Consider the following 17434-nt stretch of genomic DNA (forward strand, 5'->3'; position numbering starts at 1 on the left):
ACTGTGTGTTAGGCTGGCTCCTGGAGTGCCTCTTGTCACAGGCTTCAGGAAGCAGCTTAGCTTTCACCTGAAGTGGAATTGATTCTTGTCCTATGACTACTCCCTGATATCAACCAAAACAAGGAAAGTAAAGACATTTCGAAGATTAGATTCAAAAGCACAGTCCTGCATCTAAATAAAACCTTGCAGCTAGACACCATCCACAGAGTAAGAATGCAAGAATAATTTTGTAAAGAAGATAGGTTCAGTCTTTTTACCATCATCTTTTTTCCCATCCCCTGACCCCTTCACGACCTTATACTAAACACCTGTTCAGTTTTATACATGAGATGCAGGTTCAAACATTAAACAGAAAGTTAAAAATCAGCTTTAAGTCTGATAAAGTCCAGGAAATTTTAGCATGGAAGAAAATAGTAATTTTGAGAAGGCAGCTGAGCTGAAAGTTGTGTTTAATTAAATAGTAACCTAATGCCAGCTTTTGCAACAATGTTCCCATTCAGAGATACTAAAATTATTTTTAAAAATTCTAATTCCTTTTTTACCTACAAGAGAGGTAGACAAGTCCTAGAAAGACAAAGTGGTCTGAGCAGGTCAGTAGCAGAGGAAGGAGCAAATTCAAACCTTGCAGATTCCTGTGGTAGCTCCGTCTGCTCTGTGCATGCGGGACGGCCGTGCATAAAGAAAATGACCCAACAGGAAACATTCCAGGTTTTCTGCATGTAAATGGTTCCTGCCTCAAAACCAGTGGATGATGGATGCTGAAAATACCATTTTAATGCTCATCTTTTGTGTATCAGTTGTCAGGCACACACTGACCCAAACAGCTAGTGAGGAAAGAGATTTGCAACAACTGTCACCCACTGCAAGCAGCCAAAGTGTGGCTTCTTCCAAGAGGAAGGAAATCAGTAGGAAAAAACAGTACTTCTTTGATGCGGTCTTGTTGCACACAAACAAATGCACATGAAATTTGGCTCCCCTAAGTACTGTAAGGCTCAAAGAGCAAGAAACAGTTTCCTTGCTCAGTATTCATACCCAGGACAGCACTTGCTCTTTTTTAGATCTCTCACAGGCAAGCTGTATGTGTCTTTTTGAGTAATAATTATTTTTAATGCCCTTCTCTCTCTGCTCCCATCGTATTTTCTCACTGACAGTTACCCACACTTCCAAAACCTGTGTTGCCCTGTACTTCCTCCTCTCCATCACTGCTGCTCTGCCTTTCAGCATCTGAGTTATTCCCATTCGGTCTTCCCAACAGCAAGACACATGGAGCTCACAGAGAGACACCATGTCCTCAGTCACAGTTTGGGGGGCTGGACAGCTGGGTGGTCATTGGAGCTTCTACAAAATAAAATGCTGCACTTGCAGGGAAAATTCAGTGATGACCTGGAGGGCACACACCAAGCGCAACAAGGGTGCTCAGAAGTTTTAGAATCATAGAATCATTAAGGTTGGATCCTCAAGATCATCAAGTACAATCTTCAACCAAATACTACTAAAGCCACTAAACCATATTGTGAAGTGCCATGTCTCTCATTTTTTGAACATTTCCAGAGATGGTGACTTCACCCCTTCCCTGCACAGCCTGTTCCAGGACTATCCTGAACAATCACTCCAGTCACTAGAAGCCTTTACACATCTTTGTGTTACCAAATATCGTTTTTACTTAGCTGGATTGTCTTACTTTTTGGTAGAATTATCATTTCATAAAAATTGGTTTTGACATAAGTCTGTAGCAAGTTCTGTTTTTTCTCCTGCTAAAAAAATAAAATTATAAAAATGCTTCCTGGAATCTGTCTGACATGTCTATGGCAAGGGCTGAGGATAAAGTCTAACTTTGTCCATCACAAATGTTTCCCAGCTGGATTTTAGGCCTTCTGTATATGCTATAAGAATTTTGCTTAACAGGAAGCTGGAAAGGAAAAGCATTGCACTATTTTTTAATTTGGAATCCTCTGAAAAAATACTTCTTTGGTTGATTCACCAGTGAGTAAGTGATCATCACAGAGGAATATAAGCACTGGGTTGTATTTCAACTGTGCATTAATATTTCTTGCTGCTTTTCCCACCAAGTTAAGCTTGCTTTTCTTTCTGTGTCTTCAGACTCTTTCACTGAAATGGCAGTGCATCATCTTTAGTTAGTGATTGTGTGGCTGGGCTTCAGATCTGACTCAGAATAAATTTTTGCAATCCTCAAGGAGGATTCCCTTGCCCTCCTTAGTATTATTTAGTATCTGCCTTTAAATAGGGCTATAGCTACAATCTCCTGTGACTGCATATCCCACAATTGGTAAATTTAAGTAGGAAGATAGTCTTGACTTTGAAGACAAGTGGCATCTGTTTGATTCTTCAGACCAGACTGATTTCAGGAAAGGAAAATTTAAAGCAGAAGTTGCTGTCTACAAGGGGTATCTGCTGTAGTGTGTTAATATATTTATGGAGCAATCTCTCATGTACATAATTGGGCAGCTTGTGAGGGCAGTTATACTGCCTCCACTATATATTATGGACAACACCACAAGAAAAAATACACAAGAATTATAGTTTCTTGCCATACAAAATTGTCTTTTAAGACCTTAGTGTAACTATTGGCGAGATACCAAAATGTGCTTAACTTAAATTAAAACTGTTGATTCTGTACAATGTTATTGAAAAAAAAAACCAAAAACCCAACCCGGACCCAAGCAACCCATTCCACAAATCTGCTAACATAATATCCCTTGGGTAGGAGAAGTGACACAGGGTGTACAACTGGTGTGTGTCAGAACATTAGTTTTATGAACTTATGCATCTTATGGTGGGGCAGAAGGAAGGGAAGAGGAGACTCCTTGGAGACAGAAGTGTTTTGGGTGGGCACAAATTTTACAGCTGGTTGCTTTTAGCATGGTGCAGCCTGTGCTTGGCAGTTCTGTGGATAATGAAAATCAGGGTAGGCTGTTCTATCAAGCTCTCTTGATTCTTACAGTGAACAAAAATTCTTACAGTGAATGAAATGAGCATTACCAATGATTGCTGGGTCTGGGATTGTTTGGGTTTTAGCCCTCTCCCCCAGTAAGGACATTTCTTCAATATGAGTTCTAAAGATAGTAAAAGGGTTAAATTGACCATTGTGGATGTGCATATACCAGTTTGTTTTCACTAATTATGTTTTGAATAACGCTTTTCAGTTAAAACAGTAACACTCTAAGTTTAGACCCGACCTGCGTTAGTGAAGGGGTTTTTTTGATGCTCAAATAAAAGGCTTGAAAAAAGGAACTTATACACAAAAACTTGCCACAATTCTTCATCCTCCCTCTCCCCTAAAAATAAAAACAGGAGGGTGTCTGTTGTTATCACAGGTGACATCTCAGAGGTTTCTACTGATTAGGTGTAAATGGCCCCACAGTTTCCAGAACCAACAGGAAAACCACTGTTTTGTGGGATTACTTTTTAGTCTTTTAGCTGAAAACTAACTGGGGCAGGAGTGACCCAGCTGGCAGCAGCCAGTTGCACCTCGACCCAGCTGTGCTGCAAAATCACAGCACTGGGTGGCAAATCCATGCCTGAGACATTCTTCCCGAGCAGGCAGATGAGGCAGGCAGACCACACTTGAGGACAGAGCTGACAAGAGAAAGCAGTAATTGCACGAGCAGGACATCTCTTACCTGACTGCTGCTGTAGGATGAATCTAAGGTGTCATGCGGGGCAAGGCAGTCCATTAATTTTCCATTCCGCCGGCAGCCCAGGTGCACCAGGTCTCGGCAGTGAGCATGGCAGGTGTACCTGCAATCTTAAAAACCCACACACAGACACCAGGGGGAAAAAAACAAGAAAAAAAAAAGAAAGAAAAAAAAGAAAGAAAAAAAAAAAGAAAGAAAAAAAAGAAATTAAAATGGTATTTAGAAATGAGGTTTTTGCAGACAGAACATAGGAGTGAGACACATCCTCATTTGCTACGTGACCTCAGAGAAATAACCAGCTCTCAAGTGAATTTCCCCACCCGTATCAAAGATAATAATAGCTACACAGTGCTGGAGATGTAAATTCACCGGAGCGAAGGTGACAGTGCAGCACACCTCCCTCCCAGTGTCACACTGACAGGCCTGCAGTCAAGCAGGTCTCCAGTTAGATCAGGGCTGCCTCACTGAGATGGTCTTGCAAAAGGTCCATGCCACAAACTAGGTATTAGCTATTGCAAGATAAGCATGAAAGGGGCAGTTCTCAGAAAAGACACAACATTTTTGACTTACAGACAAAACATTCTATGCACATAGAATTACTGCTACATAGTTTTTCACGTTTTAAGCTCTAGGTACTTATAAGAATATGCGCATGAATATTGAAAGCAGAATAAGGGGCTTATCTGAAGCTTAATTCTGCTGATAAATCAATTTGTTGCCTTCAGTAACAATTCAGAAATTTCACTTGCTGGCGATTAAAGTCAACTAAGATGGCTATTAGAAATGTAAATTCATTATAACAGGCAGATGGCCCTATCTCTAGTAAGAAATAGATGATTCATACTCCCTCTAATCTCAAAGAAAGAATCACTGTGAGAGTATTTGCAAAACCAGCTTGTGTTTGCTTTGAAGCCCTGTTGTGTTTGCTGGTTTTCTGTGTAAGCTGGACAGAGTTCACCATGCCATCTTTGTCTAGGACTGAATGTCACTTTCTATTTTTAGGTTTTAAATTGCTTATAATTTTGCCAAAGAGCAACCACTTGTACTTCAAGTTTCCATGCTGGGGAACATCATGCTGTTTGTTTTAGAACATTTCGCCTAAAACAATTCAGCCATTTCCAAGAATGACTTTTGGAGGAAATGCTTTAATTTTCTCTAACTAAGCTATGCTCACTTTTTTTTTCCCCATTGTTGTTACAAAGCTTTACACTTTCAAGATTTATAGCAAAAGATGAATTCTGAAGGGGCTCTTTTTTCCCTTATCAGCTTCTCAAAAATTTCAGTTTCCCTTATGTTTAATTAGTTTCTCATTGCAAAAAATAAATTGTTGAACCTTTGCATTTCCAATATCCATACTCGTCATGGTGTTATGGGCAAGACAGCAGAGTATTCCCTGAAATGATGTTCCTCTTGGCTAGGGACTGGATCTTTAAGACCCCTGTACCATCAGACCATTCAAAAGTAAAAATTATAATGTGGATAAAGTGTAAACCTGCAATCACATTCCTGTGCCTGATACAGAATTTATGTTGCACTTGCATTAAGGCAAGATTAATTGTATTTATTTGGCACAAAGTCAGCCTGTCAAAACATTTTCAACACAGCAACCCAGCATAATGAGTCCATCCTGGATCAGCACTTGAGGCAGACAACTGGGATGTTTCTGATCTTAAAACAGACTGACTTCATCACAACAACTATATCACAATAATATCACTGTATCTCAAGTCACGCTCCTCTTGACAAGTCAGCAAATAACTTCCAGCTCATTACGGGTTACAAAGGACCCTGTAGCAGTATAAATCTGAAAAAGACTCAAACTCTCTAAAACAGCCACTGTATTTAACAGAGAATTTGAAAAAGGTGAAGCAGTACAGAAGATTACAGAGACAAATAAAAAGGATGGTTAGGCAGCTGTATGGTGCCCAGGAGAAATGATAGCTGTCCCTACATCCTTGTGTGGTGCTGGCAAGCCACATTAGGCTTGCTTCAGTTGCTGCCTAATTTCTCCTGGGTTATGCATTTGAGTTCCTTTATCCAAATTTTAGTAAACATGGAGTATTCCCAACTGCAGCTAAAGTCAGGGAGAGCTGTGCTTTTGACCCAAATGAGGTTTTCCCAGGGCTATGTTTTATGCTTATGCACTGGGATTATTTTTCAGATGATTCATGTACCTCATGAAATTCTGGAGGAGAGAGAACAGTCATTTTCGTGGATGCCTTGAGAGGAGAAGTATTTTGTCTTTGGGAAGAAACCCCATAAGACACAGTGGAAAAGCCAAGAGGAATCAATAAATTTCAGAGCCAGTGTTTATCAGGAAAGGGAACAGGGCATCTCCATGAGAAATCCAGGATGGGAGCACTTAAATAAAAATTACATTACACTGCATAAGCAAAAGAAGGTCAAATGAAAGTAGTGTTTTAATTTCTTCTTTTTTTCCTTTATTTCTGTGGTTTTACTTTGCAAGTTCAGTTACCTTCTTTAGAAAAAATGGTTATAAGATTGCACTGTATGCCCACCTTTCAATTCTCCTCCTGTAGTTCTGACAGAGCTGACCATTTCAACTACAAATGGTCTAAAATCTAATTAAGTTTTATGAAAATTATCTCTAGGCTAAAGGAGGAAGACCCAAACTAACACCCACACTCAGGGCAAAGCTGGCAAAATTCAGCCATTATGCCATTGTCTGACCATGTCTGGAAAAGCAGCTACTGCACATCACCTGTGTGGTGAGGGGGTTATGGGCAATGTCCTACAAATCTGTAGGACACCAGGGTTCACTAATTCTCCAACTTCCTGTGACTGCACAATTGTATGTACTGAGCATGCACCAATTCACAAATAGTATTAGGAGAAAATCTGTTAGCTAAACAGTGTTCTGAAACAGGATTACTTATTCAGTTAGGAAACATTAACTCTCAATGCTATTTTGTTTGCCATTTATATTCATTTTAATTTGTGAGTCCATAATGTCATTTGCAAGACAAGCCCATAAATTCCACCTGGCTATTATAGGCATAATTACAAAAAATGTGAAAGCTTTATCCCTAAAAAAGCTTCAGCTCTAAAATTGTTTCAATCTTAAGCCAGATTTTAACATACTGTTTATAAGTTTAATAAGGAAAATTAGAAAAAGGATGTTTTTTTTCTCTAAAACAGTGAATCTATGTATGATCTTTTCTTCATACATGTTTTAGCTTTAAATACATTATTTCATTCCAATTGTGGCATACAATGTTCCACAAAGGTTTAGACAGCATCAAATTTAAAAAAAGGCCTTCTTCTGGTAAACTTTTACTGGAGCAAACCCAAAATTTCCATGAGTTCAGAAAGTAGCTATAATTCTGCAAAGACTGTTATGGTGATCAGATAATGGATTTCCATATAATTTCTGCTTGGAAAGCAATTAGAATCAGGTGCTCTTTCCTGATGTGGTCTGAAATGAGTCCTGTTCTTTGAAATCCGAGCTCTAGGGATTTAGCACATTTGATAAAAGCATTCACTGACAACTAGGAAAGCTAATAGTTTTACTTTACTGATGCTCAGGCTGTCACGTACACTGAATTTATGTATAAAAATGATGCATCAATGCATATTAATTATGAAAATTGTCCTGCATTATTAAGAAATGCAAAGTAAGTATCTATTAAACATATAAATATTATGCTTTGCAAGTTTCATTGTCAACTACTGAGACATAATGAAGCACCTTATGATTTGTTATTCTATTGCAACAATGGCTTCACTAGAGTCATAGAAAAAAATAACTTACATTATTGCTAGAAATCAACACCACTCCTATCCTGCCCTAGTAGGGGTGAACTGTAAGGCTTCAGCATGTTCATTTTACATGGGTGGACCCTACATGATGTTTGGGTTTTCTTCACTCAAAACTGACTTTGCCTGATAGCTTCTAAATAGCTGTTCCCACAACCAATTTGCTCCGGGGCAGTGCAGCAGAAAGCAAGCAAAGAACAGGCAGGAACCCCACAGATGCTCCAACATCAGACCCTAGTAACCAAGTATTACTAAATCAGGCAGAGGCAGGGAGAGGCTCAATAGCAAAGTCTCTCTTCTGTGGTCTCCCCTTCCTAGGAAATGTGTGATTTCATTTCTGTCATGGCCCAGACAAATTTAACTTCCAAATGGATATGCAAAATGTATGTTGTGCCTAAACAACTGAAGCACATGGAAAGTTCAAAGTCAAATTTGTATTACCTTTGCATTATTTATCAACCACAGTAAAGAGTCTTCATTAGAAAGTGTGAGGAGGACACACTACTTGGTCCTGCTACTGTGTTGGGAAGTTAGCAAGTAAAATCATCTCTACATGAGAACCTGTGGCTTGGTTTCCAGAAATCAGAAGAGAGTTTTGCTTGCTCTATGGAAAGTGTGCCTGTAAAGTGTCTTGGAAAAATTATTCAAACTATGTAAGGTGTTTAGTGCTTTAAGTTTTAATCAATTTTCAGCCAGCAGGTACCAAAAGGAAGGAGAATGAAGTTCAGCTATATTTCTCCTGCAAGACAGAATGAACTGTGTTATTTCTACAATACATTGGTATCTGCATGTCACATTTCAGCGAATGCTTAATATATGTTGTGTTGGTCTTTTTTTGCTGGTGCCCAAATGTCTACATTCTAGTTTGATGCCAAAGTTGCCACAAAGGTCTTTTTTAACTGTTTCACTCAGTTCTGTAATGGAATGAGAAAGCTATTTGAAATAAAAAGCCTCCAGGAAGCTCTAAGCACAGCTACTAGGAAGTGGAGATCTGCTGTAACATCCATTTTATCTCTGTGAAATATTCTTTATTGCTGCTTGTTTGTTTACCTGTTAGTCACACTTAACATCCGTCTGAGATTAAAATAAAGTTCTAACCATTTTTCCCAAGTAGTGATTTTTAAGGGATCACTATTATTACAAATAAGATAGGATTTCTGAGGTCCTTATGGTGATCCTTTTCCCTGAGGGATCTTTGTGTGTATTTTGTGCCCCTTCCCCATTGAGAAGCTACACAAGGCTTATATCAGACTGAAGTCCAGCAAAGCCCACACCTTCCAAACTCCTGTAAGGCTGTGACTATCTACAAGTACCACTTAAGGTCTTCTGCTGTGTCTCTGTAGGTACAATGGCCATTCACAGGAGCTGAGGCACTTTTTGGGATACACACTTCCCACAGAGAGGACCCTCTGTCATTCTCCCAAGAACAGAAAGACCATGGAACTGGCTTAACTTCCTGTCTAGGGAAATTCTCCAAGAAGCACTTGAACTGCAGCCCTATCTGTGAGTGCCACAGCCCAATTCAGGGTCAGCAACCCTGCCCTGGAAACAGGATAAGCTTCTGTAGCAGTCTCTATTAAGAGACTGTTAATGCTCTTTTAAGAGCATATATTTGGACCTCAGCAGAAGACAAGTGCTTTAATCAAACTGTCCAGGTTCCAACACAAATGCTTGTGCTGTTTTTGTTTGCCAAGTGTCTTACTGAGATAGAGTTTGGGTACTGCACATAAAATTTTCCATATTACTCACCAGTTTCAGATTTATAGTTTTTAGATAACAGTTTATCTATCATCTAGGCAGGCAACAACCCAACTCTGCCACATGCAAAGGACATCACATTTGCAAAGCAGGAGGGAGTGATCAGCCTTTTGGTAAGAAGAATACACTTCCCTGAGTGAATCACTAACTGAGAACTCCCAGGGAGGCCCAAAGCAGAAAAGGAGGTATAAAAATCAGCATCCTGCATGAACCTGGGACTGTTTGATGTCCCTGCTGCCTGGGAACTCAATGACCATATTTCTGATTTCATGGACCAGATAGCAAATAATTGGTGTATACCTAAATTCAGTTTCCCATCTGCAAAACAGGAAAGAAGGACAGGTATTTTAGAGTAAACAGCCTGAACTGGATTTTTTTTTTTTCAGTTTCTGCTGCTGGTACTTCTATAAACCTCCAAAATTCTGTCATCTATCTTAGAACCTTTAAATACTTTTTTTTTGGTATGAGCTAATGTTAACATGTTTTGTGCCAGATGGTTTGCTAGATAACTGGTAAACACCAGGACACATGTGTTCTGTGTCATGGCCATCCTTGGCCAGGGGGAGGAGATGAGGCAGGCTGGCCAGGAATGGCATCTCAGGGCAGCTCAGCAGCCTCTCCGGGAAGCGGAGGGTGACATTGCCATCTAGCTGCACGTAGAAAAACTGGGATGTAGGTGTTAGCATGGACAAAGCATCTCTAAGAGACCTCTGTTAGCCAGGTAAGGTTGCTGGCAGCTTCCAAAGAAGGTCCCTGACTGAGGGAGGATTCCCCACTCTTGGCACCGGTGCCATGAGAAGGGTCAAGGATTCAGCTGCTGAAATCTGCACTGGTTCTCAGATGCTTAAACGTGTCTGAGCCCTGAGTGACCTGGCCCTAAGTGACATAGGAGCGTAAATCCCATTGATTTACTTTGGAGTATTAAAGAATTAAAATCAGTCTAATTGGTTGATAAAGCTTGTTTGTATTTTTATCAATGTGACAACATTCAAGTCTTCTCCCTCCTTCCAGCACTTGCCAGAATTATCCAGTGAAGACTTGTCACAGGAGATTCTTGCACAAACGTGGGATCCTATATAACTAGCCTATAAACAGGCTTCTGCTCCTGAAATCTATTACACTTCTTTTGGCCAGATATTGCTCTGCATATAGTCCTGTTTACAGTCACCACTCCCACAGAAACAGAACACCCAGTGACTGCCAAACCACCCTGAAATAATCACAAAATCTGTTTGCAAACAAGGCTGAGAATATTCACTTCATTCAATAGAGGTATGGGTTAGTACATAAAGTTGCAATAGTGGAAATACTTTCAAAATGAAAGCTCAAGACAAGAAAAATCAAGTTTAGGTCATGTTCACTTCTCACAATCTCCTTTACCTGTTTCAGCATCATAGTTAGCTGGAGAGCTAGACCACATCCCCTCCTCAGGCTATACCACAGCTATCATGATTTTGGGAGCTCTTAGTATGCCAGTTTCTGGGAAGCAGATTGAGAGGTACATGGTTGAGCTCTCCCTCCCCAGGAAGCCTGAAATGCCTCCTACCTGTAAGGGCTCCCCCCCTGCAGGTACCAGTGACAAAAACAGGGTACCAAAAAAAATAGGATTTCTTCTTCAGCTCAAGAGCAAAGAGATAGCATTTCTGGAACAGAAAACAAATCTTATTCTTAATTTCTGAACTGCAGTGAAGTTATGACACACACACAAAAAAGTGCCCTGCAGGTAAAATCCTTACCAATCCAGCTTACAATAATTCATTTACATTTGATTTCCTACAGAACTATTGATTTTGAGCTTACTTGTGCAAGCCTGCAGTAGCTGTCAGGTATCTCTACCCACCATGAAGCAGCACAGGGGAAAAGCAGAGGGCTGAGCCCCTGGCCAGCATCCAGCTCACAGCCCTGTGCTGCACCACACGCAGCCCCAGAGTCAGGCTGCAGGATACCAGCAGCTCCCCAAGGAGTTCTGGTTGCTCCACCTTCTACCACCTGCTCCAAAAGGTGGTGTCTCCACCACACTCCAGAAGGATGTCCTGGCATTGCACAGAGCTACGCTTGCAGCTGCAATGTGGCAGCAGAGTGGGTAATCCTAGCAGGTAAAACAGCAGCCATGGCCCTTTTCCTCTGACAAACCTGTCCACAGGCATTTGAATCCCACCCACCAACCTAATCCACCAGACCCAGTAAGTTCTGCCAGTAGGCTAAAAGCAGCTCAGGTTTAAATTTAAATTAAATTAGGTTTTCATATGGAGACCACAAAATGCAGCAGCTCAGAGCACATGCTGAATTCCCAACTTCTGAGGGAACAGAGCCTGAACAAGAATCCCCATTCTGGAGAATTTGGATCTAGACTGTGGGTCTACACACATCCTCACACCTGGTGTTCCTTTTGCGGTGGCTTCATAAAATGCATTTGAAATCCACCTTTAACAGAAACAAAGGCATCAGATATTACATTCAATAAACACCTGGCTCTGGAACACATTGCTGCATACACTTCTGTACTGCAAATGCAATGGAAAGAAATAGCAGAATTTCTGTTTAAAAAGTCAAAAATCAGTCCAAAGTATTTATGCAGTTCCACTATGTGTCATGCTGGTATCTTGGGACTTCCACTTGCTTTGACTGTTAGCCTCTTTCCAACATTAAAAACCTAAACAAATGGGTACAATATTCCTCCCACATAAAAAACCAGAAGTGATCTTTCACTTTTGTATGCAAATCCAATAAAAATACTGTTTTAATAAAGCATTTACTCTAGTGCCCTCTATTGCTGAATCCCCGAAATAGCCAGCATTACGGATACTCGCAAAGCAGCACCTTCCTTTTGTTTTCCTTTTAGGAGAAACACAATGAAAACATAACAGGAAAGAAAAGTATAGTTTAGGTCTCTCCATCTGTACACTCCCAGAACTGTGAGTTCTTGACCAGACCTGAGTTAAAAAACTCCCTCCTCTTGCTGGAATTGGTAACAAACAAGAGTTACAAGTTCACAGAGGAGATGGATCATAGAAAAACAGTCCTGAGAGCTCAGAAGGGCTCCCTGCTTTACCTGGCCACAACACTGGGACTGGGAGTTAATTCTGAATAGCTGCTGCAGGATCAATGATCACTCCATTAGAGGAGTGAAACAGCAGTTTATATCCTATCAGGACAGAAGCCAGACCTTTAACTGACAGATCACATGAAATTTAAAAGCTGGAACTTTCTGCCAAACAAAACCTGCAGTCTCTTCTGTTTAAATGTGAGATCAGAAAACAGTTGACTCAAACCCATCAAATTAAATGGAGTTTAATACAAAAATAGTTGCATTTGTGCAGATCACCCCTTGTGGTGGGTACAGCTCAATTCTAAACCTGCTTTTGCATGCTGTATCCAAGCTTGGTCTATGTTTACATCTCAAGCTCTAATGTTACATTATCTCTTTAAAACAGGTAATTCCACACTACTAATTCATTAATGTCACTCTTCATAAATGACCAATTCACAGCTTTTATTTCAGGTGTTTTGGGTCATCATGCCAGCCCTGATAGTGAATCTTGAAGCAGCTGTGCTGGAGAGGTGCTTAGTTAAGTGCATAACAGTTGGTCATCATCATCTGCTCATGCTCCTGCTAGTGCTGAGGGCAGCAAAGAGGTGCAGTGGAGAGAAAGAAACAGCATCTTCCAACTGCTTTTGCTTGACATTGGCAAAAAAGACAAGAAATGTAGCATCAACAAGAGATGTAGAGCTTCAGAGCTACAGTTCCCAAATGCCTCAATGCTCTATCTATCGTCTCTGTTAGGACAGAGCTCTCTCCATCATTCCCAGTGGTGGCCACTGTCCTTCTCAGTACCCCTCTGCAAGCCCTGCATGCTGGGCCTGCAAGGGCCTCACTGACCCCAGACACTGCAAGGGCTCCAGTGAACTGTGGGGATGACCAGGAGAATCCATGCAGGAGACACAGGCCTGAGCACAGGGACTGCAGGGGTGTCACCCACCCCTGGCCTCAGGGAGACAGGGAGGCCATGGCTTTCACCAGCTGGGTTTTGACAAAAACACTGAAGTAGAGTGACCTTGTCTGTTCATTAATTTCCCAGCTAGCTAGTCTCCCAAATGAAGGTATGCTGCCTCTACATACCCAGGCTATTGAGAGAATAATCCAATTAAAGATGTCACAGAAGGACATGGGAACTCACAGCATAAGCCCATAACTAATATGTTAGTTGGCCAAATATGAAAACAAAAAAATTTTAAAAATTTTTAAAAATTTAAAAAAAACCCCAAAAAAATAATTTATAAATATTTTAACCTAAGACAATCTAAGTTGACATACTGAGCTAACAATGTCCTCCCATCCCAGATGTGTTATCGATCTATTTTGTCAGCTGGATATATTTTGAAGAGAGAGCTGAAAGTTTGAGTTTTTGTACTGCATGATCAATTAAAACTCTATATGCTAATTCTTTGAGGAGGTAGCAAGTTTAAAGCATATCAACATACCCATGTAAAGATTTCCACTTATTTTCCATAACACATATTCTTACATAAATGTAATTTTATATTGGATGCTTAGTCATTCTGACCAAAAGTCCTTTGAAACCAATAAAAATATTGTAACTTTAACATTGAGAAGGACTAAAGGTGTAACTCAATAGAGCAGAAAAGCTGCAAAAAATGTTAACCAACAGCAAATGGTAAAAATCAATTTCCAGGTGCCTGAAATACAGTCAGTTTAAAATTCTGTCAATAAATTCTCACTTTCTGCCCTCTGAAAGAACCTTCCAAAGTACCTAGTAGAAACAGTAGCTCAAAATGATGAGAACTCTCACCAGATGAGAGCTGAGAATAAAGGTCTTCATGAGCCAGCAGAATTTGGCAAGAAACAGGACACAAAATCACCCACCTCAGACAGACTTGATTTCTGTAGCTATTTATTTATTCTAATGGCTGCAGAACAAGCAGGGTTTGCCCCTGGGGCAGTTTTGCAAAGTTAAAAAAAAATTAAAAGTCAGCAAGCATTGTGCTTTTTATGTTTTCCACAGGATAATATGGGATTCTCTTCTGAGCATGTTTAAAATCTGTGGTTTTTTCTATATAAGCCTAAAAAAATATCATAAAGGTTTAAACCAATGCAGATCATAAAATTATCTCTTCCAGGGGGGGGTGCATTAGTTGCTTAAGGAGAAACTATATGAAACAGTAACAGTTGTGAGATCTGAGCCATAAAATTATCTCAGACTAATCCTTAATTGTTAAAAATTATCTTAAACCCTTAAGCAAGAAGATTTGTGTCTTTCAAAGCTTTTATTGTAGTTCACTTATCATAATATTGAATATTCTTATTTTTCCAGACCCTCTTTAAATCTTGTTACATTCCTGACCTCAGCAGCATCCTCTGGTAATGAGTTCTACAATTTAATTATATGCTGAATTAAAAATAATTTTGAAAAATCCTTTTATCTGCTTTATATTTGTCACCCCTCACCTTATTCCTCTGCTATGAGACAGATAAAACAGGAGTTACTTGTCTATTTTGAATTTTTGCATCATTCTATAATCTTATCATGGCCCTTCATGATATTTTTTCTAATTCCTTTGTCTTCCAATATCTCTCCCTATACATACATACTTCATCATGATAAAATTTCTAGTCACATGATGTGCCAGCATAAATTCTCCTAAGATGCTGTAGGAAAAATTCAAATATATTTCAAAGAAATGAAGGCTCCAGAACCCTAAAATCTACATCCTTCAGCTTAAGCCTCTTATAAAATGTTATGGATGTTTGATCAAACTAAATGTAGTTAAAATATTATCAGGTATATTTAGTATATTCTGAACCATGTCTAAGAGATTTTTTAATACCTCAGTAAGTAACTTAATCAAAATCAGCTGCTGAAGAGCAACCACAAATTATCTTCCTTCTTTTAGAGCTTTGCAAGGAGCACATTAGCTGTAGGCCAAAGTCTATGGTCAACAATCCCAAAGTACCCATCCAAGGACAGGCTGAAAAGCTAAGAATTTTTTGGGACAGCAACCTAATTATGCTTTGACAGCTCTTTCTAAAATTGTGTCAAATGCACCTTTCTGAACACAGTGACCTACAACAGTACTAAATTCATTCTTGTACTTAATAAACTAATTTTGTGCTTTGGCAGATTTTGTTTCTGGGTCAAGCAGAGAGAACAAGGCATCCTGAGACACAGAGTGAGAGAAGCAGAACAAGAGCAACAAGTCTGAGGGTACTATGCAGAGGCACAGTGCCCATCTCTTGGTTCACATGATGAATGAGATCACCCAAAATCTATGACTAAGCATAACAGAGAACATAATCTCTGATCTTCCTAACGTGTCCAAGTAATGAAATTTTCTCTTTTATTGTTGTTAAAATGTTAATTTATCTGTTAAAGCACAAGTGGCCAAAATTTATCGGTAAGTATTACTGAAAGCTTTAATTGCCAGCTGGGTTATTCATCTGTAGGGTAAGCCTAGCAACACAGAATTGTTCTGCTGGGTCATCCTGAATCAAAAATTCTGTTACTGCCAGTCCTGGAGTAAAACCCACCAGAAAGACAGCAAAAAGTTGGATTCTAGTATGCTGGAAGCAAGGGTACATCTCTGTGTACCAAGGGATGGTAGCCAGTTCTGCTCAAGGTAGATGGTCAGTACTGCTCAGGGTAGGCTTTTGTGTTGAACAACTCTCTCAGAAGGACAGAAGGGCACCTTGGTAAAGGATTACCATAACGTGGTGTTTCAGAGTCGAGGAAGTTGAGGAAGTGGGTAATTTTGTAATTCACCAAAAAACTAAAGGAAAATTCTGGACACTGAAGAAGAAGGCAGAAATGTCCGTGGACTTCAGGGTAGCTAAGGTTTAACTCACAGGTGTAACTTGCTGTCTTTGTACACACTAAAGAGCAATCAGGAATCTCCTCCCCTGTGACAGGAGCATCAGGATTCAGCTTCCAGTTTATGACATTGGCTTCTGTAAACTTACAAGAAATTTGTGTTGAATTTTCACACTGAGATTTTTTTTTCTGCTTGGACTTAACCTTCTGCTGAAATGACACATTTCCATCAAACCCACAGTTTTGTGACAAATATCTCATTGCAAAGGACTTTTAGGGCACTTTAGACACTATTTACAAATTCAGTTCAAAAGAGATGCTAAAACATATACTAAAATGATAGTAAAAAGGTAAATCTTATTCAAACCACTAGATGTAGAGGGAGAAGGAAGGCAACCCACAAAAAGCATTATTTTTAAAGCACTCAGAGTTCACCTAGTTTCTTGTTACAAGTCATGGATGCAATAATTTTTTTGCAATACTGGGGGGAAAGAGAACTGGCATGCAAACATTTTCACACATGTGTAACCCAGCTAGCAATTAAAGCTCTCAATAATGTTTATTGATAGTTTTTGCAGTAATAAAACAGATGCAGGAATGATCTGATGTGTTATGAGGACTCAGGATGATTTCATGTATTAGGAGGACCTGAGATTACCAGTATTCCAAGAAAGGTTCAAAACTCTAGATTCATCAAGGAAGGTTGCATACAGACTTCAATGTCTTGGCATTTCCTTCTGAATATTTGAAATCTGTGGACTCCTTTGGGAAGAAGTCATGTGTCATTTAGACATTGAGCCTAACAACCTTTCTGTGACACATTTCAGATGGCACATCCCCTTTCAAGAGTCACAGATCTCTTGTCTGAAGTACAAAACTGCTCAGCTGTGCAACTGACCCAAATTCTAACTCATGCAAATACAAACTTGTTATTAATGTTGCAGAATTGAAAAGTTCACCATCCTGTTCCAAGGAGTCCCAACCAAAAGCAAACTGACCTTGTACCAATAGTCCCTTAGGAAGAACAGCAGGAACTCGGCTTCCCCCGCTATGGCAGCGTATGTTGTTCCAAACCCTGAGAACACACCTCAGCCTTCACAGACCATGCTAAAGGGACAAAACCATGTTTGGGCCTTAAGGGTATCTATGAGAATGTTAATCTGAGAGATGCAAACAGTTTTCTGCCAGGCCTGGACAAGGATCAGAGCACTGAGTCACTGTGAGGAACAACGCCTTTTACTAAGTGCTGAGCTGAGCTGCACTGCATTTCAGCTGGTAAAATGGAAGAGAAGGCAAGGGCATCACTGCTGAACACAAACCCCTCTAAGCTGCCCATCACTGTGTGTGAACACTGGTGCAGTGAGTTAAAGTCTTTAGTCAGTTCAGTCTTTGCATAGCCTTCCAGATCAATTAACA

General features: G+C 39.9%; 1 protein-coding gene across 2 annotated transcripts in view; it reads right to left on the reverse strand.

Annotated features, from left to right (window-relative positions):
- The window catches only part of RASSF3 (Ras association domain family member 3), a 106057-nt gene that overhangs the window by 76054 nt on the left and 12569 nt on the right, over window positions 1-17434 (reverse strand). Inside the window, exon 2 of one of the 2 annotated variants that reach the window (XM_077178870.1) lies at window positions 3642-3766. In XM_077178870.1, the coding sequence (XP_077034985.1) occupies window positions 3642-3695 (54 nt within the window). In that variant the 5' untranslated portion in view covers window positions 3696-3766. Of the gene's footprint in view, window positions 1-621; window positions 825-3641; window positions 3767-17434 lie in introns of those variants that run through there. The other variant, XM_077178871.1, reaches the window with a different exon arrangement.

The sequence above is a fragment of the Agelaius phoeniceus genome, chromosome 5 (assembly GCF_051311805.1).
Source record: "Agelaius phoeniceus isolate bAgePho1 chromosome 5, bAgePho1.hap1, whole genome shotgun sequence".
Classification (NCBI taxonomy): domain Eukaryota; kingdom Metazoa; phylum Chordata; class Aves; order Passeriformes; family Icteridae; genus Agelaius; species Agelaius phoeniceus.